The sequence below is a fragment of the Mastomys coucha genome, unplaced genomic scaffold (assembly GCF_008632895.1).
Source record: "Mastomys coucha isolate ucsf_1 unplaced genomic scaffold, UCSF_Mcou_1 pScaffold18, whole genome shotgun sequence".
NCBI classification, from domain to species: Eukaryota; Metazoa; Chordata; class Mammalia; order Rodentia; family Muridae; genus Mastomys; species Mastomys coucha.
In genome coordinates this window covers 76,825,572-76,851,586 of record NW_022196900.1, presented here as the reverse complement: position 1 = coordinate 76,851,586, position 26,015 = coordinate 76,825,572, and the positions used below count along the sequence as shown (strand labels likewise).

The 26,015-nt window shown below is 45.6% G+C and overlaps 1 protein-coding gene across 7 annotated transcripts in view; it reads left to right on the top strand.

The window, feature by feature from the left end:
- Ccdc30 (coiled-coil domain containing 30) overlaps positions 1-26,015 on the top strand; it is a 98,260-nt gene that overhangs the window by 60,329 nt on the left and 11,916 nt on the right. For all 7 annotated transcript variants that reach the window (XM_031378470.1, XM_031378468.1, XM_031378469.1 and 4 more), the window contains 5 exons: positions 2,943-3,122; positions 5,862-6,071; positions 6,662-6,816; positions 12,310-12,454; positions 22,536-22,648. In XM_031378470.1, the coding sequence (XP_031234330.1) occupies positions 2,943-3,122; positions 5,862-6,071; positions 6,662-6,816; positions 12,310-12,454; positions 22,536-22,648 (803 nt within the window). The remainder of the gene's footprint in view (positions 1-2,942; positions 3,123-5,861; positions 6,072-6,661; positions 6,817-12,309; positions 12,455-22,535; positions 22,649-26,015) is intronic.

The following is a 26,015-nucleotide window of genomic DNA, read 5'->3' as shown; positions in this document are numbered from 1 at the left end:
ACACGGACCCCATTTACAGTTGTTTGTTTGCTTGTTTGTTGTGTAGCCCTGCCTGTCCTGGAACCCACTTTGTAGACCAGGCTAGCCTTGAACTCAGAGATCTGCCTGCTTTGGCCTCCCGAGTGCTGGGATTAAAAGCATTCAATACCACATGTAGCTCCATTTGTTTTTTGTTGTTGTTGGGTTGGGTGTTTGTTTGTTTGTGTGTTTGTTTTTGCTTTTTTGTTTTGTTTTGTTCTTTTGTTCTTTTGTTCTTTGTTCTTTGTTCTTTTTGAGAAACAGGGTTTCTCTGTGTAGTGCTAGCTGTCCTGGAACTCACTCTGTAGACCAGGCTGGCCTCGAACTCAGAAATCTGCCTACCTCTGCCTCCCAAGTGCTGGGATTAAAGGCACCCACCACCACCGCCCGGCCCATTTACACTTTTTTTTAATGTTTGTCTCATGGTCTTATTTAAATGAGCATGAGAAGACTTTGTTCTCATGTTTCTTCTGAGACTATTTTTATACTTTTAGCTTTATAGTTAAATCTTGGATCCATTTTCAAATACTGTGTGTAACAAGAAAGGGTCCGCCTTCGTCTTGTATGCAAATGTTCAGTTGTACCACTAAGATGTGTTGAAAGGAAACCCACCTTTCTCAGCCATAAAAGAGGAAAAAAAGATAGATGTGGAGCTCAACGAAGGTTGATTATTTCTAGTTGAACTTTCTGTTTCCTACATCAGCTGTTGCACACAGTCTTTCTTCAATGTCTATGTGTATTTGCCTGCTTGTATGACTGTGCACTAATTACACGCAGTGCCAGAAGAGGCCACAAGAGGGTGTTGGAATTACAGACAGTTGTGAACCACCATGTGGGGGCTGGGAATTGAACGTGGGTCCTCTTAACCATGGAGGCATCTCTCCAGCCCCACAATTTCACAGCAAGGACGCAAGTACAGTTTGGACAATTTCTGATTTCTGTTATATTCTGGGTACTAATGAGTATTTCATTCTCTCTCTCTCTCTCTCTCTCTTTCTCTCTCCCTCTCTCTCTCTCTCTCTCTCTCTCTCTCTCTCTCTCTCTCTCTCTCTCTCTCTCTCTCTGTGTGTGTGTGTGTCTGTGTGTGTGTGTGTGTATTGTTCTTCACCCCAATGCCAGATGGTAGTACGGTGCTATATTAGCTTAATCTTTTTTTTTTTTTTTAAGATTTATTTATGTGAGTACACAGTAGCTGTCTTCAGACACTCCAGAAGAGGGCATCAGATCTCATTACAGATGGTTGTGAGCCACCATGTGGTTGCTGGGATTTGAACTCAGGATCTTTGGAAGAGTAGTCAGTGCTCTTAACCACTGAGCAACCCAGCGTCCCTAGCTTAATCGTCTTAAATGTACAATTTTAACAACAGACAAGCCAGATGCCAGATCTTTCCGAATGCTTATAAATAGGGAAAGAGTGGTGGTAGCCTCTCACATGGGCAAGACAGAGCGTTGTATCAGTCAGGAGGATTCTGTGACGTCAGCTGTGGATGCCGATGACCTGGCTAACACTAGCCCAGGTGAGGTTTCTTTTTTACTATTCTTGAACCAAGTTGGAAGCAGTATTAACTTGGTAGGCTTAAAATGTTTTCCTAACGTTTTGGGTATATTGCTATGCTGTGGGTACTGCACTAAACCACCCATGTTCATTAAGTGATATGATGGTGTAGGAATATACTCTGTCCATCTTACAGGTGGAGAAACAGAGGCCTTAGTTAGGAACAAGGTAGATGATATTTGCCCACACTTCAGAAGTGATTACACCTAGGTCTATAGCCTATAGAGCAGTGGTTCTCAAGCTGTGGGTCGCGACCCATTTGGAAGTCAAGCAACCTTTTCACTTGAGTCACCTAAGACCATCAGAAAACACAGATATTTACATTATGAGTCATAACAATAGCATAATTACAGTTAGGAAGCAGCAATGAAAATCATTTTATAGCTGGGTCACACACATGAGGAGGAGTATTAAAGGGTCACAGCATTTGGAAGGTTGAGAACCACTGCCCACCTAGAGTTTGGTCCTCGGCTGCGTCATTGATTGCTTCCCTCTGCTCACAGCCCCCCAGAAAGCAAATAGCTCTCACTCTGTTTGTCTCAAGGAAGAATAGGGAACTGGCTCCCCAGAGCCCTCCTTGGTTTGTATTTACTCGTTATTGCAATTAACTTTCTTTAGCTGGGCTAGTGAAGTGGCTCAGTAACTCCTGAGGCTTGTCCTCTGATTGCCACACATGCACTGTGGCATGTATGTGTGCACATGCGCACATGCACACACACACACACACACACACACACAGGTAATACACATACACAAATGTAGTGAAAATTTAAAAACTAAATGTGGGGCCGAAGAGGTGGCTTAGCAATTAAGAGCGTTCTCTGTGCTTCCAGAGGACCCAGGTTTAATTCCCAGCACCCCCAACTATCTGTAGCTCCAGTTCCAGGGGATCTGACACTCCTCTGGCCTCCACAGGCACCAGGCATACAAAGGGTGCACAGGCATACATGCAGGCAAATACCCATAAACATAAAACAGCTTTAAACTGTTTTTAGAAAACTAGAAAATAGTGCGGGTTCCTAGTTGTTTTCGTTATTAAAGGATTTTATAGTTCTGAGACTCAACAGGGAGTGTTTCACTCTAAAAATCCTCTATTTTGTTTGCCTTTCATTGATATTAGAATTTGAAAGGTTAATTGTCCATGCACAGCTGCTTTGGTTCTCATAATTCACTGGCCTTTGCACTCCAGTGTAGAAGCTTTTGAATTATAGGAGCACCCACCAAGCAGCCATGGAGCACAGTGTAGAAGCATCGTTTGTTGTAGGTGAAGGAACTAACTCCGGAAGCCCTTGTATGTGAGCCCCCAGGTCCCCACACCCGCCGGTGGTGCTCTCTCAAGCACATCTCTCTCTTAAAATGTTTGCCTCAGTATCTAACATCTGGAGAGAAAGCAAGCTACCAGCATCAAGGGGAACTGCGGGAACTGCGGCAGAACCTGCACCGCCTGCAGATGCTGTGCAACTCAGCCGAGAAGGAGCTGCGGTATGAGCGGGGCCGGAGCCTGGACTTGAAACAACATAACAGTTTGCTCCAGGAGGAGAACATCAAGGTAACTCTCTCGGGGGGCACAGCTTTTCCTGCAGGCCCTCAGGCAGGCACAGCTGGGGAGAGCTAAGTCACGGTTCTCGGCATTACTGCTCAAAATCCTCAAAATCCATGGAGGGACCGCTTCCACTCTCCTTGCTGCCAACAAAGGGTATAATGACACAGTCTGTTGAAATTCTTATCTCAAATATTTTTTTCTTTTTTTTTCTTTTTATAAGTAAACATTTTTAAAAAGAGTTATTTATTTTATGTGAGTACACTGTCACTGTCTTCAGACACACCAGAAGAGGGCATTGGATCCCATTACAGATGGTTGTGAGTCACCATGTGATTGCTGGGAATTGAACTCAGGACCTCTGGAGTCAGAACTAGACTTTAGAGAGGTCAGGGCTGTAAACCACTAAGCCATGTCTCCAGCCCCTTACCTCAAATGTTTTAACATTTAATTTAATTTCAGTAACTGCTCTCCCTGCATTAGTTGCATATAGCCAGGTGTATTTCTCCCCAGTAAATGTATTCATAAGAGGGTGGGGGAAGGTGTCACAGATGTTCTACAGTTGTTTTTTGAAACACAAATGTTCAGAACAAGGCACCATATAAATAATGTATTCTTCCAGATACAATTCAGTTCTATAAATATACATTACAGACTTGGTTTCTAATATATATTAGAAACCCTATATATGGTTCCAAATTTCCATACTCAGAGAGTGGAGATATAGCTCAGTTTGTAGAGTGCTTGCCTAGAATACAGGAGGCCTCAGGTTAATCCCCAGCACCACCAAACTGAAGGTGGCAGAAACCCAGAGTGTCAAATAGAAGACCTCTTAGATCAGCCTGTTTGTTCTGAGAGAGCATCCTGTAGACCAGGCTGGTCCTGAAATCACTGTGAGGCCAACACTGTTCTTATTCCTGTGATTAAGATCCCTATGAAGACTCCTCATCTTATTCCTGTCTCCACATGCCAAATGCCAAGATCACAGGCACACATCACCATGTCCAGCTTAACTCTGGACATACTCAAGCTTTATCATGTCTTTCTTTTGATACAGCGAAGAGAATGACACAGATGCTAATTGGCCCCTTGTAAATATGTATTCAATAGGCAATCTTTCAGAAATGGGAAGATGATCACTTCATAAAGAGAGAAGATGCAGTTTACTGTTTGAAGCCTCTCTCTCTTGGAGCCAGGCATGTAGCGGCATCATGGACAGTAACTACCTTTTATGTACAGTTTGACCTTACCATTCATAAACCTCCTCAGAGTTGTTAGGGCCACCAGGGTCGCAAAGCTAGTGAACTGTAAGATCTGAATTGAGACATTGAGATGTGGATTTGACTTTCCACATCTTCCACAGCCTGGAGTCACTTTGGGACCTTAGATTTGCAAATGCAGAGACTGTGTGCGTGTGTGTGTGTGTGTGTGTGTGTGTGTGTGTGTGTGTGTGTGTGTGCGCGCGCGCAGCGCGCGTGCGCATGTGTGTGTGTACATGTATGTGGTGTGTGCATGCATGTGTGTGCTATGTATGGATATGTGTTCTCATATACGTGTGTGTATATGAGTGCAGGTGCTCACAGAAGCTAGAGGCCTTGATAGCCTGGAGGAGTTACAGGCAGTTGTGAGCTACGATGTGGGAGCTGCTGCAAATGTGCTACCAAGGCAGTCCGTGCTTCTACCCACTGTGAGACTAAAATCTACTCAGGCGTCAACCTCTGGGTCACTACTGTTAGGCATGCTAGAGTAATTAACATCCCGGAATACTAATTTTGCTACCTTTGAACCATTTTGTTGTGGATTATACTACCAAGAATGTGCATAGAATAATGATATGCAGTTTAACACATTACAGAGTGGATGTCTGAAGACACCACCTAGAACAATATAGAACCAGCCAGCACACTGGCAGCACTGAAAACTCTTTCTCTACTGATATCCCAAGTCGCTTCCTCACATCTGCTCTGCTCCACCAGGAACACGGAGATACTGTACTGGTTCCCCTTTAGGCTGCAGAAGCCACCCTGGAGACAGAGGTCGCTTACTTAATAAGCTTTTATAGCAGTGCAATGTGACTTCAGCAGCTTCTCTAAACTACGCCTGTGGGCTCCATCATGGACGCTCACAGCCTTTAGCTTTCCTGGCCTGGGGAGTCACTGGACAGTGTGCTAGGAATGTGGCTTGGGTTTCCTGACCCTGAAACAATCCACTGTACCATATACATCACTCTTTCCTCTGCTCTTTTCCTTGAGTCCAGTGCCCTGCTCGCCCATTAGACTTGCTGAGTTTTCTTGAAGCAAGGTTGTGAAGAAATGAGAACTCTGGGCTTTCTGATAGGCCAGAGTTCCTTTTGAGAAGAAATGAGCCAGGAACAGATTTGTTCTTGTCAGTAATGCTTCAAAAGCATCACCAGTCCTCCAAGGGTATTGCCCGTGCTTCAGCACCAGATGTGGGGAGAACTGAGACATTGCACTGGTTTAAGGGGATTGAATTCAGGTCATCAAGCTTGGTGGCAAGCACCTTTGCTGGCTGAGCCATCTTGCCAGCCTCCATGTTGATTTTTTTCTTTGTGTGTGCGCATGCATGTACGCACGCACGCACGCACACACGCACGCACATGCTATGGGTCTCAAACCCAGTGCCTTGGGAATGCTCTCTACCATAACTGCATCCCCAGCCCTGTTTTATGATTTTTTTTTTTTTTTTTTTTTTTTTTTTTTTTTTTTTTTACTTATGCCCCAACTCTAGATCAAAATTGAACTCAAACAAGCCCAGGAGAAATTGCTAGACGACGCCAGGACGCACTCCTCACTAACAGCAGAGTGGAAGCACTGTCAGCAGAAAGTCAAGGAGCTGGAGCTGGAAGGACTTAGGCAGGCCCAGAGCCTTAAATCCCAGCAGGGCCTCCAGGAAAAGCTGGCCCAAGAGAAATCGAAAACAGCTGAAGCACAGGAAAAGGTAACTATCCTCCTGCTCGGGAAGCAGAGCGCACAGTTGGAGCCCCGCCCTCGGAGGGCTGACCTTAAGAGACTGGTGTGTGCAAGCATGGGGGGCCGGCTAATCTTTTCTCTTTACCCTCCCCATGTCTTCCTCTCTTTAATAATTTTACATCATCTGCCCCCACCATTCTAACAAATCTTGTACTTTTTGTTGTTGTTGTTGTTTGTTTGTTTTTTCGAGACAGGGTTTCTCTGTATAGCCCTGGCTGTCCTGGAACTCACTCTGTAGACCAGGCTGGCCTCGAACTCAGAAATCCGCCTGCCTCTGCCTCCCAAGTGCTGGGATTAAAGGCATGCGCCACACACAAGCCATCAACAGCGAGTTTGTGCTAAGCTGCCAACAACATGCATGTACAGATTCCTTTTTACAGTGTAAAGTTGAGACTACCTTACACAGAATACGAAAGTGCCGCTAGCAGCTCCCCAAGTCCCTGCCCCACCCCCACCCCCTATCTCCCACCACAAGTATTTGCTACAGTTCAATGAAGTGTAGAGTTTGTTGTTGGAAAGGGGTCACACCCTTCATAATGTTTTACCTTTTCCACCAAGATTTTGGACCTGCAACAGAAACTAGACCACGCAAGACAAGTCTGCCTTTCAGATGTTTGCATTTTGCAGAAGAAACAACTGGAGGAAGAGATCAAGGAAGCAAAGAACATGGAGGCCAGGCTGCAGCAGCAGTGCCAGGAGGAACAGCAGAGGAGGTAAGGACCGCCCACCAGGGCATGGAACTCCCCAGGCACAGACTTACCCAGAACACTGGCAACTTGCCTTAACCGGGATTCCCCAGTAAAGTCTGACATCCCTCGCCTAGCTCTCTGGAGTGATTTTGGTTTTTCGAGACAGGGTTTCTCTGTGTAGCCCTGGTTGTCCTGGAACTCACTCTGTAGACCAGGCTGGCCTTGAGATCCACCTGCCTCTGCCTCCCAAGTGCTGGGATTAAAGGCGTGCACTACCACTTTGCAGCTTATTTTCATCTTTCAATAGTAAAGTCAATTCATCATCAAACCTGTTATACCTGTGGGCATATAGTTGTTTAAGATGCTATAATGCTATAATAATATCCTCTACTGTCCTTTTAATATCTGTGGGACCAATAGAGAAACCCTGTTTTACTTCTTGTATTAGTAATTTCTATATCCTATACATCTTGGTTTGCTAGCCTAACTAGAAATTAGTCAATTGTATTGGTTTTTTCAAAGAACTACCTTTTGGGTTTATTTCATTTTCTCTATTTTTTTCCTGACTCCATTTATTTATCTATTCTTCCTACCCCACCCCCTTTTTTATTAGATATTTTCTTTACTTACCTGTCATATGATATCTCTTTCGCAGTTTCCCTTCCAAAAAAAAGAAAATAATAAAAAAAAACCCTGTTCCCTCCCCCTCCCCCTGCTCACTCCCCCTTTTAACAGGATCTCATGTATCCCAGGTTGGCCTCTATGTAGCTGAGGCTAGCCTTGAACTCCTGATCTTTATGCTGCCACCTTCTAAGTTCTGGTTTGAGACGACAGAATCTCACTTCATAGTCCAGGCTATCTTGGAATTCACTAGATAGTCCAAGCTTGCCTCGAACTCAGCAATTCTCCTGCCTCTGTATGCTAGAACCACAAGCATGCTTCATCACACCTGACTGGAGTTCTTGTTTTTATTATTTTTTTTTTTTGTCTTTGATTTATAACGTTCATCTTTCTCTGGCTTCTTATGATGGAAGCTCTGAGTATTGATTTTAGACTATCCTTCCTTTATAACACACACATCTCCCGGTACCAGTTTCTCTGCTTCTGCTTCATCCCACAAAGTCTATAATTTCATTTAATCCAAATGTTTTCAACCTGACTTGCATTAGAGATACCTACAACATTGGCAAAACACATCTGGGCATCTGTGAGGGTTTCTGGACAAGACTGGCTGTGGGTCAGTGTACTGAGTGGGAGAGACCCACTCTGAATGAGCAGTGACTTCTCAAATGCTAGAGCCCAGATGGAATGTCAGACGAGTGAGAAGAGACACTTGCCCTCCCTTATTGAACAATACAACTTTCAGCAGCTCCCTCTAAGGGCGTCAGACTCTGAGTTCCTCAGCCTTTGACCATAGAGCTGTACCAGCAGCCATCCATGGGGCTTTCAGACCATTGGCCTGGAACCAGAGCTGTGTTGCCAGCTTCCTTGTGTTCTGAGGTGCCCAGCTTCTTGGTCTGAGCAACTCTGAAGCAGGTGGCTGTCACGAGGCTCTCCAGTCTCCACCCCATGAGTTAATAGGACACACCCTCCTCCCACTGTCTATGTTTAATTGACTCCAGTACTCTGGAAACCTCTGACTTTAATACTTTATGTTGATTGGTTAATTGATTGTCAGAAAGAGAATTTTGCCATGTTGCCTGGGCTTTGCCTTGAACTCCTGAGTTCAAGTAAATTCCCTACCTCGGCCTCCTTCATAGCTGGGACTACAAATGAGCATCACTGTGTTGTGTTTAATCTGCGGTAGATTTTGTTTCTTCTATAAGTAATACTGTAGTGAAAACTGAGAAAGTAACTCACTGGTAGAATGCCTACTGATCTTGCACAAGGATCTGAAGTCAATGCTAGCACTGCCAAACAGTGTTTGTTTGATTTTTTATTTTAAAGGAAGCTTGAGGGGATGGGAGGTGGCTCACTTGATGGGCTAAAGACTCACCATGCAAGCATGACTACTTGGGTTGAATCCCCTGAACCCACTTAAAAGTGAAAAAAGAATTGACTCCACAAAGTCATCCTCTCACCTCCATTCATACACTCATACACACACATACCCCACATACACATACATGCTCACACACATACCATGGCTTATGTGCACCCACACACATACACACACACACACACACACACACACACAGCCACACCCACCCACCACACACACACGCACGCTCACACACATACCATGGCTTATGTGCACCCACACATATGTACACACACACACATACATACCGTGGCTTATGTGTACCCACACACATACACACACACACACCCCACACACACAGGCACACCCACCCACCACACACACATGCACACACACACACACACACACACACACACACCACACATGCACATACCGTGGCTTGTGTGCATCCACACACATACACACACACACACACACACACCACACATGCACACACACATACTGTGGCTTATGTGCACCCACACACATACCCACATACATACGCACACCCCCCCCAGACACACACACACACACGCTCACACACATACCATGGCTTATGTGCACCCACACATATGTACACACACACATGTATTCTCACACACATACCATGGCTTATGTATATCCACACATATGTATGCATACACACACCATAGCTTATGTGCACCACACACACACACACACACACAGATAACCAATCAACATAAAGTATATTTCTATGTATCTAATCAGAGGTTTCCAGAGTACTGGAGTCAATTAAATATAGACAGTGGGAGGAGGGTATGTCTTATATACACATATACCATGGCCTGTGTGCACCCCACACACATACACACATACCATGGCCTATGTGCACCCACACACATGTACACACTCACATACACACACACATGCTCACACACATGTACACACACTCATAATTTAAAAAATTAAAAGCCAGGCAGCAGTGGTGCAAGCCTTTAGTCCCAGCACTTGGGAGGCAGAGACAGGTGGATTTCTGAGTTCTATAGAGTGAGTTCCAGGACAGCCAAGGCTATACAGAGAAACCCTGTCTCCAAAAAACAAAAAAACAAAACAAAAAAAAAAAATTAAGGGAATTTGAGGGTCAGTGGGAACACCCCAGCAGGTAAAGATCCTTGCCACCAAGCCCAGCAATCTGAGTTCAGTGCCAGAAACCCACATGGTTTGAGGCTGGAGAGTGCTGAGAAAATGGGTCCAGAAAGCAGGGTGGCCTGGCTCACACAAAGGTGGCTACCGTATGAGCATTGGGGGAGCTGCTTATGGATTTTTTTTTTCAAGACAGGGTTTCTCTGTGTAGACCTGGCTGTCCTGGAACTCACTCTGTAGACCAAGGTGGCTTCAAACTTACAGAGATCCACCTGCCTCTGCCCACTGAGTGCTGGGATTAAAGGTGCTGCCATCACCACCACTGGAGGGTTTTACTAAAGGGAATATGGAGTTCCGTAGTAGAACAGTTGCCTAGCAGGCACGAGGACCCTGGGTTCAGCTGTCAACACCAGAAACAATGGAGGAAGTTCTGGGACTCTGTTGTGAATCAGGCAGAAAACTGCCTGTTGTGTAAATGGCTGAAGAGACTCAGGCTGCAGGGAAAGAAGGACCTCATTGGACCTTGTCAAGACCTGCTGAAACCATGCATTTTGTGATGTATCTGTCTTAGTAGTCTCTAGCAAATCCCCAAGATCCTCTTTCCATCCAGCCTTCCCAGTTGTCGGTTTCCATTTGAACTGCCAGGCTGCGCGGAGTAGATGATGCGAGGTCTCAGTTCTACAGCTCAATATCCCCTCAGTTCCAGGGCTTAGCTCTTCTCTAGTCCCTTGAACCAAAACTAAGAATGGAGCTGTCACTGGATCTTACCACTCAGCTCCCAGCCCTTGTGAAATGTCTGCCGGAAGAATTCAGATGAGACCTGCAGAGCGTAGTGTAGAAGATGGGCAGCTTATTAGAGAACAGAGAAAACAGCACAGGCAAGGGGACCCTCGCACCATCTGCATTTTAAGCAGCATTTGTACTGTGTTTGAAGTCTCCAGGTGACTGACTGGCCTGTCTTGATTGACCATCCAGGGAGAATGCCATGGTATAGGCTCTTGCTCTTTACCAAATGCCTCCTGCTGTTCAGTAATCCGTGTTTAGGGCTGCTGAGATTGGTTTAGATAGTTGTTATAAGGATGTTCAAAGAGGTCCAGGATGTCATCTTGCCATGGACCCAGGGACAGGACTCAGGTCCATTCCCCTGTCCAGTACTACTCTTCCCATGCTTGGGTTTCTAAGCTATTGGTTATGAAGAAAAGATTCAGCCCAAGTGCCTTCTAAGGTTGCTAATTTCTAACTGGTTACTTAACAGAACCATAAAGGAGGCAGAGATGATTTCTCAGATATGCACATTGTGATCTAGATAAAGCAGAAATGACAGTGAGGAAGTTGGTGTAGGGTTAGGTGTGATTGGAAGAATTAAGCTCCAGCAATCTTTATTGTGCCTGCGCTACATCCAAAGAACGTTAAGAGGGAGAAGCTCAGAGCCCTAGGACACAGCAGAACCCCCCAGGAGCTGGCAGAGCCCTGAGCCAGTGTCTCAGAGTCTACCATCCAGTAGCCTATTGGTTGCTTAGAATGCTTAAATTGGAGAGCGCAAAGCTGTCTGAACAGCTTTAGGGTCTTACAGCCCTGGCACGCAGGTGAGAATTTTGCCCATCTGTGCTATTTTATCTTTCCCATCACCATATTCCTCAAGATGAATCTCCGGGATGAAGAGAATTTCGGTTTGAAATCCTCAATAAGTCTTTCCAGGAACTGTAGTTTGAGGAGTCTATCTGAAAGAGCGGGTACTGACAGCACTCACTGGGAAGTGTGGATTTCCTCATCAATGCAGCACACAGCGTGTCAGTCCCTGAGTCGGCTGTAGCAGAGCTGCACACCAATGTCAGCAATATTGGGAGCTAGAAGATTGCAGGCCCAGCTGTAAAGCATTAGGCAAGAAGGCATGTGGACTCTGGAGCAGAACCCCACCTCAGCCTTGCCCTGGCTGTTCTTAGTGTCACATCTTCCTCATCTCTGCCATAAGGAAATTTATTTCTTCCTCATGGGTCTGTTTTGGTGGCAAGAGAGAGAATTAAGGAAAAGCTTCTTTTTTTTTTTTTAAAGATTTATTTATTATTATAAATAAGTACACTGTAGCTGTCTTCAGACACACCAGAAGAAGGCGTCAGATTCCATTACAGGTGATTGCTGGGATTTGAACTCCGGACCTTCGGAAGAGCAGCCGGTGCTCTTACCCACTGAGCCATCTCACCAGCCCAAGGAAAAGCTTCTATTAGATAGGAGGCTCCCTGCACAGGTCCCCTTAGTTTGCAGACATTTAACTGTACCTCACTCTGCTGAAACGACCAACTCCATCAGGCTGGCCCAGAAGTTCTGGGTCCAGGGATCACTTGACAGAGTGTGGCAGTCCACAGAATGACCTGCTGTGCATTGCTTGCCCTCAGGACCCTCCTAGACCAGAACATACATGAGCTCCAGAGACAAGTGAGAGCCTTGCAGGATAAGGAGGAAGAACAGGAAGCAGCCAGTTCCCAGCAACGAGAGGCTCTACGGAAACAACTGGAAAGCGAGAGAAGAAAGTGTGAAGAGGTAAGAAAGCAGCAGACGGGCGTCCCTGGTGTCCTGTTCTCACAGACTGGAATGAGCTTCCATCGTCACTATTGCTATTCAGCTCATTATCACTGAGCACACTTTACCTACTTAATTTAGCTGGGGAAACAAATATATACAAATAATGGAGAGTGTAGACATAGATCTAGATATATCTCCAAGTGGAGGGGAAGGAAATATGACTTCCCTGTATCATCTGGGCTGGGTTAGGGTATAAATTAAATTAATAGGAGCTGGAGAGAGGCCTCAATGATGAAGAGCACTGGTTGCTTGTCTGGGCACCTACACTGTAACTCTCCAGTTCCAAGGGATCGTAATGCTGCAGGAAACAAACGTGTGGTACTCAGCCATGTTTGAAGGAAGAACGTTCTTATACATAAAATGAAAAATATGTATTTTTAAAAAAAATTAATCAACATAGGGCAAATTAATAGGAATAAGATCATTTTAACTACATATATATGAATGGGTATCCCACAAAACATGAGACTTAAGACAGGTCATATGTCCAAAGTTTGTATAGCATCCTGAGCTATCTAAAAAGGGCCCTGGGACTTCTGGAACACAGAAGAAGCAAGTTGTGGAAGGTGTCGGGGGGGGGGGAACTGTAAGATGAGGAAGGGGTCATCTCAGAGAAAAGTCTCTCCAGTGTGGACCGAGGACATCACTCAGTGGGTCAGGCACTTGCTGTGGAGGTGTGAAAACCTGAGTTTGAGCCCCTAGCACCCATGTAAAAGCCCAACACACAGTGTGAGTGTCTGGTATTCCAGTGTTCCTGTGGGGAAATAGGAGGCAGAGTGGAGAATCCCTGGAAGTTCAAGGTCCAGGGACCCTGGGGAGAACAGTGTAGAAAAACAAAGAGGACCCTGTCTAAAGGTGAGAAGACAAGGATGGTGACATCATCCTCTGACATCTCTATGACGTCTGTGGCACATACACACCCACATCACACATATGAGTGTATGTGCTCGCGCGTGTGCACACACACACACACACACACACACACACACACACGTGAATAAAGCCCTCTTCCTGACCTAGAAACTTGCTGACCTACATTTCCTGTATAGATATAAATTTCTTTTCAAAAAAAAATAGATCTTCTGAGCTGCTTTCATGTCTGTAGTTTCTCAGAATAACAAGTTGGAAAACACACAAGGAAGTACACAGGAGGTGTTCTAGTGTCACTATTGTTATGGTGGAATACCATGACCAAAAGCAAGTTGGAGCCAGGCAGTGGTGCCATACACCTTTAATCCCAGCACTGGGGAGGCAGAGGTAAGTGGATCTCTGCGAGTTTGAGGCCAGCCTGGTTCTACAGAGCTAGTTCTAAGACAGCCAAGGCTACACAAAGAAATCCTATCTTGGAGGGGCTGGAGGTGGGCAAGTTGGGACAAGAATTCAAGCAGGCCTGGAACCTGAAGGCAGGAGCTGATGGAGAGGAGGTGCTGCTTACTGGCTTGCTCAACTTACTTTTCTTTCTAGAACTCAGGACCACAAGCCCAAGGGTAGCACCACTCACAATGGTCTGGGACCTACCTTATCAATCACTAATTAAGAAAATGCCTTACAGTCAGGAATGTGGTGCACACCTTTAATCCCAGCCCTTGGGAGGCAGAGGCAGGCAGATCTCTTAGTTTGAGGTCAGCCTTCGTCTAAAGAATGAGTGCCAGGACAACCAGGGCTACACAGAGAAACCTGAAAGGAAGAAAGGAGAGAGAGAGAGAGAGAGAGAGAGAGAGAGAGAGAGAGAGAGAGAGAGAGAGAGAGAGAGAATGGCCTACAGCTAGATTTTATGGAGGCATTTTCTCAATTGGGGTTCCCTCCTTTCAGATGACTGTAGCTTACATCAAGTTGACATAAAAATAGCCAACACATTGTACATCCTGATCAGTGATTCAGTGGTTTGGGGACTGTGTGCCCTGAGCCCCCAACCAAACAAGAAGGTATTTAATACACGAGGAAAAAATGCTTGCAAAGCTTCTGGATGGGAGATCAGAAGGAGTGGCCCTGGGTTTCCAATAAACCCAGAGGACCCAGAGATCACAGGGAAGCTACCTCCTCCAGGGCCAAAGATGTCTTGCCTGCTGTCTGCCCATGTCTCTGACCATGTGTTCAAGGAAACGCTAAGAGGGAAAGGCAAACCTGCGTTCTCTCTTTCAGCCCACATACTTCAGTACTTCACTTATGAAGCCAGTTGAGTAGGTTCTTATTGCTGTTCTTGTTTGTTGAGTTTTGCTTGTTTTTCCTCCACACAAAGCAATCCTGTGTGGGTGTGAGCAGGGTGTACAAAGTGTTAGCTCAGTGGACACCATCTGCCTGGTGACAGCATCAGATCCTACAAAATAAGGGCTTGTTCTGCAGGAAGGACCATCTCAGTTATAGGTCTAGATTTCCCCGCCTTGTTCCTGCAGATCAGCTGTAAACCTGAAGCTGCGGTGATACACTATCAGGTTTGGTCCTGATGGCTTAGAATGGCTCAAGAGAGGCAGGTTGAGCATTTGCTGTCCTTCCAGAGGACCAGAGTTGGATTCCCAGCACCCACATGCGGCCGCCGACAACTGCCTATAACTCTGGCTGCAGGGGATGCAATGCCCTCTTCTGGCCTCTGCTGGTGTACATACACCGATGTACACATACATAAAAGTAGAATGTCTCGGGAAACGTTTACTTGGTTACCAGCTTATTAGAAAAGGTAGAGACTCAGAAATAGCCTGAAGAAAGAGATGCCCAGGAATGTGGGATGTGACTCAGAGTACATGTGTCCAGCCTGCACCTCTATATGTTCACTAACCCACAGGCTCTCTGACTCCTAACCTCATGGAATCTTATGGAAGTTTCTGGCTCAGGGCTTTGTACAAAAGGAATTTGGAAGTGATTCCTACTCCACTCTAACCACATATAAAAAGATGCGCAAGCTGATTGTTTTTGTTTTTGTTTTTTGAGACAGGGTTTCTCTGTGTAGCCCTGGCTGTCCTGGAACTCACTTTGTAGACCAGGCTGGCCTCGAACTCAGAAATCCACCTGCCTCTGCCTCCCAAGTGCTGGGATTAAAGGCGTGCGCCACCACCGCCCGGCTTCAATACTTCTTGATCTATCAGAGAAGTGAGGTCACAGGGTCACAGCTGCTCCGAGCCCAGAGAGACCAACCAACACAACATCAGGAAGAAGCTCTGGTGAGAACCAGGTAGGAAATCCTGCACTGAAACTTATGAACCGTTGAAGGTTCAGTGTAGAATCTCTCCCTGGGCTCCTGGTCGAGGGGTGTAGGGGAGGGGAAGGAGGCATTCAAAGTTCATGATGGGGCTTTGTTAGAACCTAACTGAACCAGGGCAAGAGAAACTTGTAATATCAGCCCACCTCATCCCCATTTTAAGGAGGAGAAGTGGAGGCAGGGAAAGAGGCATGTGTGAGGGTCATGGTTCAAAGGCGAAGCTAACTGAAAGATCACGATGTACTCATCTGAGCAGAGAATCCAGTCCATCTCCCTTGCCATGGCAGCACACACTAAATATCCATCCCTAACAACTCCTTTCATATAAAGGAAAATGCACAAGACATTTTAAGACACAATGTGAAGAATCTGAGTAACACTGAAGACTCAAAACTCAAGCACAGTGGGAATATTGACATTATCAGAAATGCAAAGTGCCTGTGATTAACACGTTGCAGACCCTAATAAAGCAGGTGGCATGTAAAGGGAGAAACAGAGAGATGGAAAGTCTAAGAAAGAACAGAAACACGCGACATAGAAACCACAGCAGCAGAAGTGGCAGCAGCCTGTGACAGGGCTCTTAGTGGTCTGCACACAGCTGAGGGGATCCTGGATCCTGGAGATCACGACAGAAAGCTCAAAAGCAGCAAGCAAAGTGGACTTCAAGGGAAAAGAGCAGGCCGGGCAGTGGTGGCGCACGCCTTTAATCCCAGCACTTGGGAGGCAGAGGCAGGCGGATTTCTGAGTTCGAGGCCAGCCTGGTCTACGGAGTGAGTTCCAGGACAGCCAGGACTACACAGAGAAACCCTGTCTCTGAAAAAAAAAAAAAGAAAGAAAAAGAAAAAAAGAGAAAAGAGCAGACTATTGATACAGGAAGTATAATGCATGGTGCAAATGTGGAAAACCAAGGCAAAAGGAGGAGAAATGCTTGATAGAATAAAGACTGAGGCTGTCCAAAAGTCAGATGCTGAGCCACAGATCCGGAAGGCTCAGAGACTGCCAAACAAAATGAGTGACCAGAGAACCTCATGCAGGCTTATGATGTTCAAACTGAAGCTCTGAAAAAAGGTAATATCCTGGAAGAAGACACAGGGATAAAATGGGTGGTTTGGTGCCCCAAATGTGCTCTGTCAGCAGTGTTAATAGATGTTCTTTAGACAAGAGAAAAGCACAAAAGCAAAGCAAAAAACAAAAAAAAACAAACAAAAAAAAAAACCAAAAACCCACAAAAAGACAAGAATCTCCATTAAGCACAGAAGCCAGCCAGCCAGATGCCCAGTGGGTAAAGGATCTTGCTGCCAAGCTTCGGACTTCTAACAGTTGTCCTCCTCAAGCATCCCCATGGCACATGTGCACACAATACGTATGTATTTATTAACCACCGGGATGGCTCAGTGGTTAAGAGATGGCTGTTCTTGCAGAGGACCCAAGTTCAATTCCCAGCACCCACATAGCCGCTAACAACCATATAAAGCTCAGGTCACCCAAGAGATCCATTGCCTTCTTCTGGCTCCTTAAGCACGGCACATGTGTGGTACCCAGACAAACATACAGGCTTGCGCCCTTGCATGCACCTACACATACACACACAGAGAGAGAGAGACAAAATATATTATAGAAAGAAAGGAAGAGAATTAGAGAAAAACTAAGTAAAGATAAAGTAAAACTTTTTTCAAAAAGATTTATTTATTGGTTATATGTAAGTACACTGTAGCTGTCTTCAGACACCCCAGAAAAGGGCATCTGATCTCATTATGGATGGATGGTTGTGAGCCACCATGTGGTTGCTGGGATTTGAACTCAGGAACTTCGGAAGGGCAGTCAGTGCTCTTAATCGCTGAGCCATCTCTCCAGCCTGAATTTTTTTTATTTTAGTTGATCTTGTATAGTGTTTAAAATAACAATAGGAGGCCATTGGAGAGAGGGCTCAGAGGTCAAGAGCACTTGCTGCTCTTCCAGAGGCCCTACTTACATTCCTAGCACCCATGGAGGCTGGCTCATAAACACCTGTAACTCCAGCTCCAGGAGATGTGACACTATTCTTTTGACTTCCAAGGGCACCTGTATGCACATACATTCACACGGACATGAATGCACATGAGTAGAAATAAAATAAATATGTAAAAATAATAACAACAGAATTATACTGTAAGTTCTTTTACACACATGTAGTGTGCTATGTGTAAGGACAGTGGGTGGCAGCAGTGATTCAGTGTGTGGGAGGAGGCATCACACTTGTTTGCTCTTGCAGTCTACTGTTACTGCCTGTGAAGCGCTATAGCTTTATTTGAGAGTGAACTTGAGGTCTGGGCACACCTTTAATCCCTGCACTCAGGAAGCATAGGAAGGCAGATGTCTGTGAGTTCAAAGCCAGCCAGAACTACATAGTAAGACTCGAAAAACAAAAAATCTTAATGCCATTCAATACAGGTGGCTATTGAGTCCAGGTTTCAGTCAACAGACCTAACTACTTAAAGTCATACTAAAGGTTCAAATTAACATTTCTTCTTTTAAAAAAAGAATATTTACTTATTCATTTATTTTATGTATATGAGTACACTGTACTTGTACAGATGGTCGTGAGCCTTCATGTGGTTTTTGGGAATTGAATTTTAGGACCTCTGCTTGCTCCAGTCAACCCCACTACACTCACGACTCCGCCGGCTCAGTCCCTGCTCACTCCAGCCCAAAGATTTATTTATTATTATAAATAAGTACACCGTAGCTGTCTTCAGACAGCACCAGGAGAGGGCGTCAGATCTCATTATGGGTGGTTGTGAGCCACCACCTGGTTGCTAGGATTTGAACTCAGGACCTTTGGAAGAACAGTCAGTGCTCTTAACCCGCTGAGCCATCTCGCCAGCCCCAGATTAACATTTCAAATCCCAGAGCTGGAGAGATGGATGGCTCAGTGTTTAAGAGCACTTGCTGCTGTTACAGAGGACCCGAGTTTAGCTCCTGGCTCAACCTCAGGCTGCTTACAACCCACATGTAGCTCCGATGGATTCAGCACACTCTTCTGGCCTCTTTGGGTATACCTATAGCTACGTGCATACACACACACACACACACACACACACACACACACATACACACACATACACACACACGCACATACACACACATACACACATACACACACACATACACACACTTAAACATAAACACACACACACACCTAAAAGTAATCATAAATTTAAATTCTCGCTCCGATAAGCACATCCATCTCAATAACCTTGGCCTGTTCAATCTCATAGTCCTTCCTCCCCAGCTTAGCCTCCTAGAAATCCACTCCTCCACATATGCCCCAAGCTTCTAGTGTTGAAAGATGCCAAATCCTGCCATATTCCTTATTTCTTCATAAGTCAAGGCCTATATTCAGCCTCTTCTCTCCCAGAGTGTGTTAACTCTGTGTTATGACTGGAGAGACAAGAAGGAAGATGTGCTGGTGGTCATATTCAGCTGGCTTTTTTAGGACAACAGCACCTTTTTTTTGAGACAAGGTTTTTCTGTGCAGCCCTGGCCTAACGAGCTGATCTTGAACTCACCGTGTGTCCGAGATGCTCTTGAACTTCTGAGCTTCCTGCCCCTACCTCCCAAGTGCTTGAATGACTGACTGGTGTCACTGTCACTACGCCTGGTCAGTGCCATGCTGGGGAGCAAACCCAGGGCTCCATACGTGCTAGGCAAGCCCTCCGCCAACCGACACACATCTCTAGCAACAGGCTTCCTCTTCCAAGGTAGCCGCCTAAGATGCAATTCGTACAGATCCCCAAAGCAAAGGTTTTAAACTATGCAGACAGCAAGGTGGGAGCTGCTTACACCGATTGCCGCAGGTCCTGTCAGATGCCGCTCTTCCCCACTGTTTTCTGTGTGTCTCTGAGCCCTGTGTTTCACAGAACACAAGAAGGCCATGACATCAACTTGTGCTGTAAGTCTGCCATCTGTTTGATAAATCATTGTTGTTGTTGTTGTTACATTAGCTTTCTAGCTACAAGAGAGGCTATTTAAAATACTCATGTAACCTCTGTGGTCCTCTAATTCTCCCTTGGTCCAGTAATTAGACTCCTAAATTAGGAGTGCTCTCCTTGGAAACATTGACTGACTTGCATCTGACACACCCTGCAGACCCCAGAATTCTCAATCCCTTCACAGCGTGGCTAGTTGAATGAGAAAACTTGAGGCTTTGGGGAAGGAAAGGCTTATTTCTCCTCTCGGGGTCAGAGGTCTCTCTCTCTCTCTGTCCATGGCCTGACTGAGGCAAAGCATCATGGTAGGAAACGCCTGGTGGAGCAACTGTTCACCTGATGGCTGCCAAGAAGCAGAGAAAGGAAGGAGAAGGGGGCTGAATACCTTTCCAGGCCATGCCTGGGTAAGTCCTTCCTCTAGCTAGGCCCTACCTCAGGGTATCCAGCAAGGGGTTAATCTATTCTTCAGTTCAGAAGACTCAGGATCCAGTTGGTTTCCCCAAAGCCCATCAGTAGGCCACGGAGCCTCTGACAGGAGCTACCAGGACAGTGTTTCTCAATCTGTGGGTCGTGACCCCCTTGGGTGGAACAACTTTTCACAGGGGTCACCTATCAGATATCCTGAATATCAGATATTTACAACAGTGGCAAAATTACAGTTATGGAGTAGTAACAAAAATAATTTTATGGCTTGGGTCACCACAACATGAGGAACTGTATTAAAGGGTCACAGCGGTATGAAGGTTGAGAATTGCTCTGGGGGAGGGGGGTCTGGAGGGCGCTTCATATGGCCTTCCAAAGTACTTCCCTATAGGCAGCTGTTAGCTGATAACATAGTCAAGCCTTTTCCTGTGGGTGCTTAGTAACAATGAGCTCAGACTACAGATTAAGAATCCCTAATCCAAAACTCAGAAATCCAAACGCCCCCAAATCTGAAATTTTTGGAGCTGGACATGGTAGTACATACCTATAGCTCCAGCTACTCAGTAAATCCTGAAGCAGGAGGATTGCTTTTAGCTCAGGAGCTCTAGACCTCAATGAGAAACAGTGCGAGAACCTATCTGGATTGTTTGAATATGCTTGGCCCAGGGAGTGTCACTATTAGAAGGTGTGACCTTGTTGGAGTAGGTGTGGACTTGTTGGAAGAAGTGTGTCGCTGTGGTCGTGGGCTTTAAAAAATGGCCCTTTGTCCCAGCTCCCTGGAAGTCAGTCTTCTGTTTGTCTTTGGAACAAGATGTTGAACTCTCAGCTCCTCCTGCCCATGCCTGCCTGGACGCTGCCGTGCTTCCACCTTGATGATAATGGACTGAACTTCTGAGCCTGTAAGCCAGCCCCGATTAAATGTCATTATAACAGTTCCCTTGGTCATGGTGTCTCTTCACAGCAGTAAAACTCTAAGACACTATCTAAAATAATGCATAGACACACAAATGCTGGACATGTTTTAAATGCTGACAGGATGCCACATGTGGACAGCTCCATTCCATCCAAATACAGGTGCACAAAAATATTACAATACTTTCAGGTGATGTGAATAAGGTGTATATAAGATATAAATGGATTTCATCTCTGGCCTTGGTCCTCATTCCCAAGGTAGCTCATTGTGTAATTGCAAATATCCCCCAAATCCTGGCTGCTTTTTATCTCAAACATTCTGGCTAAGAGATATTTGGCCTGAACCTTCTAATCTAACTGGCTTGGATCCCCACTTTGAGTTTCTAGTCACTGAAGCTACTTCTAGATCCAAATACCTTATGGGTCAAAGGTCAAGAGATTTTCCTTAGTTTTTGCACTCATGTTATTTAAAAAAAAAAAAAGCAAACTGCTGGGGCTGGAGAGATGGCTCAGCTGCTCTTCCGGAGGTCCTGAATTCAATTGCCAGGAACTACATGGTAGCTCACAACCATCTGTAATGGGGTCTGATGTCCTCTTCTGGTGTGTCTGAAGACAGCTACAGTGTACTCATATACATAAAATAAGTAAATCTTAGAGGAAAAAAAAAAACAAGCTGCCTTCCCCGTGCTCGCATCACAGCAGAGGACACTGGAGTCTCCTGTAACTCTCCCAAGATGTGTGGCTTTCTGCTCACAGGCAAGCCAGCAATGCCCTCTGGATGACCAGAGGCTGGGTATCTTCTGATTTGATTCAATTCTAACACAACTGACCTGGAGACTATTTCATCAGCCCTCATGGATTAGGTAGGATTCAGTCCCTGGAAACTTCAGACTCAGTGGCAAGGCTGGGCCTTTGGGGTTATTTATTTTTCTCCCCCCCCCTTTCTTTGTGACAGGGTCTCATGTAGTACCAGGTGGCCTCAAACCCTTCATGTAGCTGAAAATGCTTTTGACCAGTTGCTAAGATTATAAGTGCCACCAAATGTAGTTTTATGCAAGGCTGGGGATCCAACTCAAGACTAAGTGTGTGCTAGGCAAACACTGTCAGCTGAGCCACACTGCTAGCCTGGCCTGCTGCAGAATTCCTGACCAACTAGAAATGGACTAGTGTTCCCATGTTCCCTCCTGAGATTCAGTCGCCTTACTAGAGTGCTCACACAATACAGGGGACCACTACACTACTGCTTCCTGGTTTGTTACAAAGGTCATTTTAAAGGATAGAAATAAGCAGTCAGACAAAGGGGCACACAGGGTGAGGTCAGGAAGGGTCTTGGGCTGAGAGCTCCTGTCTCCCTGCGGTAGTAGGGAGCCTGCTCCCAGCACGTGAAAGAATGCGGGTCTCCCTGCAAACCCACATTTAGCTAGACCTAGAGCCTCAGACCAACCAGCATCTAAGGCTCATCAAATCGTGCCCTTTGGAGTTTATGTGAGGATCTGACTGTGCCACACACAGACTAGTCCTTTTTCTCCATCGTGTTTTTCAGTATGTCAAGAGCAACCAGGAATTGTCAGAGAGACTATCCAGCTTGCAGCAAGAAAAGGAAGCTTTGTGGCAAGAACACGGGCGGTTTTTGGAGCAACTTGGTGATCATGTGAGGTAAAAAAAAAAAGCAGGTTTCCTGTGGACAAATAGGATACAGGGGGCTCATCTTCTAGCAGCCCCTAAAGCCATCACACTGATGGCCCAGTCCCATCTACACAGTTCCAAGGAAGATGTGGGGCCCAATTGCTCCCCAAGAAGAGGGATTTAACTAGTTACAGAACTCTCTGTTTGTATCTTGCTTTCCCCAAGTATTACCCTCTCACTGTCTTTAAGGGTTTTCTCTATGTTCTTTAATAGATTCTATTTACTTTTAATTTATGTATATGAGTGTGAGCCTACATGCGTTTCCATGTGCATGCAGGAACCCTTGGAGGCCATAAGAGGGCGTCAGATCCCCTGGAACTGGAGTTAAATACAGGTGGTTGTAAGCCACCATGTGGGTACCAGGTAGTGAAATGGTGGCCCCTGGAAGAGCAACAAGCATGCCTAAGCGTTGAGCTGTCTCTTCAGGCTGTCTTATACTTCCTTTCCTCTGCCTGGACAGTATATACACCAGACACCAGAGTACCAGGGAGCTCAAAAGTCCTAGCTGATCATTGCAGTGTTACCTGCCTTGATAGCAGAGCCTTCCTGAGATCTCTGTGAGGCCAGGCCCAAGTCCCATTCTCACTGCCATCGACAAACAGTGCCAACATGCTGGTACCAACCTGCTGGCACCTCTCTGTACAGGGTGGTTGCAAAACCATGCAATTTTACTCCGTGTAATCTCATGCCTTGACCAGCATTTGGTGCCAGAGAGCACAAAGAACAAAAGTGCAATCCGGAAAGCTTGGGCTGGCCAGTCATCCCACCCCAGGCCTGATTCCCTTTGGAATGGCTCCAGGGTCTATGATTGACTAGCACTATGCATCCTTAATGCACTGGCAAATGTCCAGAAGCATCCCACCACTGCTGCTAGCATGATGGAGGAGCCACTGTTTCTCCATGTTCCTTTTGAAGGGGAAAGGGATCTTGATGAAAATGTCCTCCAACATCCTTGCTTTTGATGTATATAGAATACATGTCCAAAAGACTAATAGACAATTCAATGCATTTTGACAAATGTGTGTATACATGTAACTCCCACGGCAATCAGGATGCAGAACGCATCCCCACTGCTTGAGTCTCTCCTGCCTGTGTGCAGTCAGTCTGCAGCTGTATCCCCCGAGTCTTCCTCAGCAACCACTGCTGTGCTGTCTGTGTCTCCCAGAATTTCTAAGTAGGCTCTCTCTACATGTTGTTCTTTACATGCCTGACTTGAGCAAGAGCTCAACATGTACTTACGGCCAGGTCTTTACACTGGATTTTGAGTGTGTGTGTGTGTGTGTGTGTGTGTGTGTGTGTGTGTGTGTTCCAGCTGCAAGGCTGAATAATTCTCCATGATACTTATGCATGACCTTTAGAAAAATGACTCCAATCCTAGCTGCATTGCGTGGGTCCTTACATACATGAATTTAATTGAAATCTATGAAAAACAGCCAGTGTTTTCCCAGAGCATCAACATACAGTTTTAACGTGTGTCCAGAGTTGAAGGTCACAGATCTATGAAGGGCAATGGAAGGAAAGGTCAAAGCACAAGGTTCATTGTCGTTTCTGACTCCCTGATACCAGTCCTGAACTTTACAGATAAATCTTTTATTTATGTGTTTTCCCAACTGCTTTTTCAGAGGAACAAATTCCTCACCTTCTTGAAGCCCAAGTAATAAGCAATCTGGTTTTACTTAGGCACAAGCTAAAATTTTCCCCCCCTAAGTGTTGTGCTATTTCACGAGGCTGGTGGTTAACACAGAAGGACAGAAAAGCTGCATGTTCTTTGGGCAAGTGGACCTAGAACCTCAGACCAAACCGTTATCTAAGCCAGATAGCCAGCCAGACAGCCAGACAGCCAGACAGCCAGACAGCAGAAGCCAAGGACGCCTCTGGGTTCTCCCTGGCTGTCAGGCATCACGTGTGCAGGAATCCACATAAAGATACACACACACACACAGAGTTTTATAAACTAGACAGAAAACATGACAATACCAAACATATTGGGAATCAGCTATGTTCCCAGTTTCTCTATAAGTTACCCCTTCTCTTTCAAAATAGAATAATTTTTTAGTTAATCTAAGTGGCTCTTTGGTTGGAAAACTAAAGATTTGGGGCTTTAATTCATTTTTTGTTTATTTTATTTTATGAGTATGAGTGTTTTGTTTGAATATGTGTAAGGACACCACATGCATGCCTGGCATCCTTGGAAGTTTGAAGAGGGCATGAGATCCCCTGGGACTGGAGTTATAGATGGTTGTGAGCCGTCCTGTGGGTGCTGGGAATTGAAACCTGTGTTCTCTGCAAGATCATCAAGTGCCCTTAATTGCTCAGCTAACTCTCCAGCCAAGACTGGGTATTAATAGCCAGGATAAGTAGAAGAATTTCGGAAAGTATGTGCTGTGTGTCAGGTGATGCCAGATCATCACTGGATGTGGTACCACAGACCTGTAACGTTAACTATTGCTTGGTAGAGGCAGGAGAGCAGAGTTCTAGATCAGCATCAGATATGTAGCCAAGTTCAAGGCTACCCTGGGCTACACGAGACACAATATTTTAGAAAAAAAAATCATGATTTTACTGGCTGTAAAATCCAGTACACACCTATAATCTCAGCACTCAGGAAGTGGAGGCAGAAAGATTAGGAGTTCAAAGCCAGCCTGGGCCACGTTGTTAGAAAATTGTCTCAAAATCAAAAATCCATCAGCATCACCGTGAGCACCTGGGAGAACTAGAGGAGGAGTGGAAGGTTGTATGTACTGTGAGATGCCCTATCTCTGATGCTCCTCAGGATGCTGACACCCAGGAGTAGCTTCCACCACACATCCCCACTGCAAAAGAAAAGGAGATTGTTATGGCAGGGAATCATCTTTGGAACTGAAAACAATTTGCAGAAGTGTGTATCTCACACCATGTAGTAGGTACTGTGCAAGGGCCACGGATTGAAATGGGTCTGTGGCTAGTTTATGAATGAATCTGTCTCTAGGGAGTGACATTAGTTTGGGTACTGTGTGAAAACCTGGATATAAATGGCTTCAGAGGCCAGGAGGCAGCTCTGTTGGTAGTTACGTGAGGACCTGAGTTCAGATTCCCCAGAATCCATGTCATGAGCCTGTAACCTCTGTGCTGAGGGAGAGAGGAAGACAGGCAGATCCAGGAGCTCACTGGCCAGTCAGCCTAGTCAGACGGGTGAGCTCCAGGTTCAGTGTCAAAATACAAGGTGGCGACAGCACTCAGACATTGGCCTTTGGCCTCCATTCTTATCCACACATTTATGCATGCCTGCATATAATGCACACACTCATGAACACACACATACATATACACACACACGCAAAGCAGGAGTTATAAAACT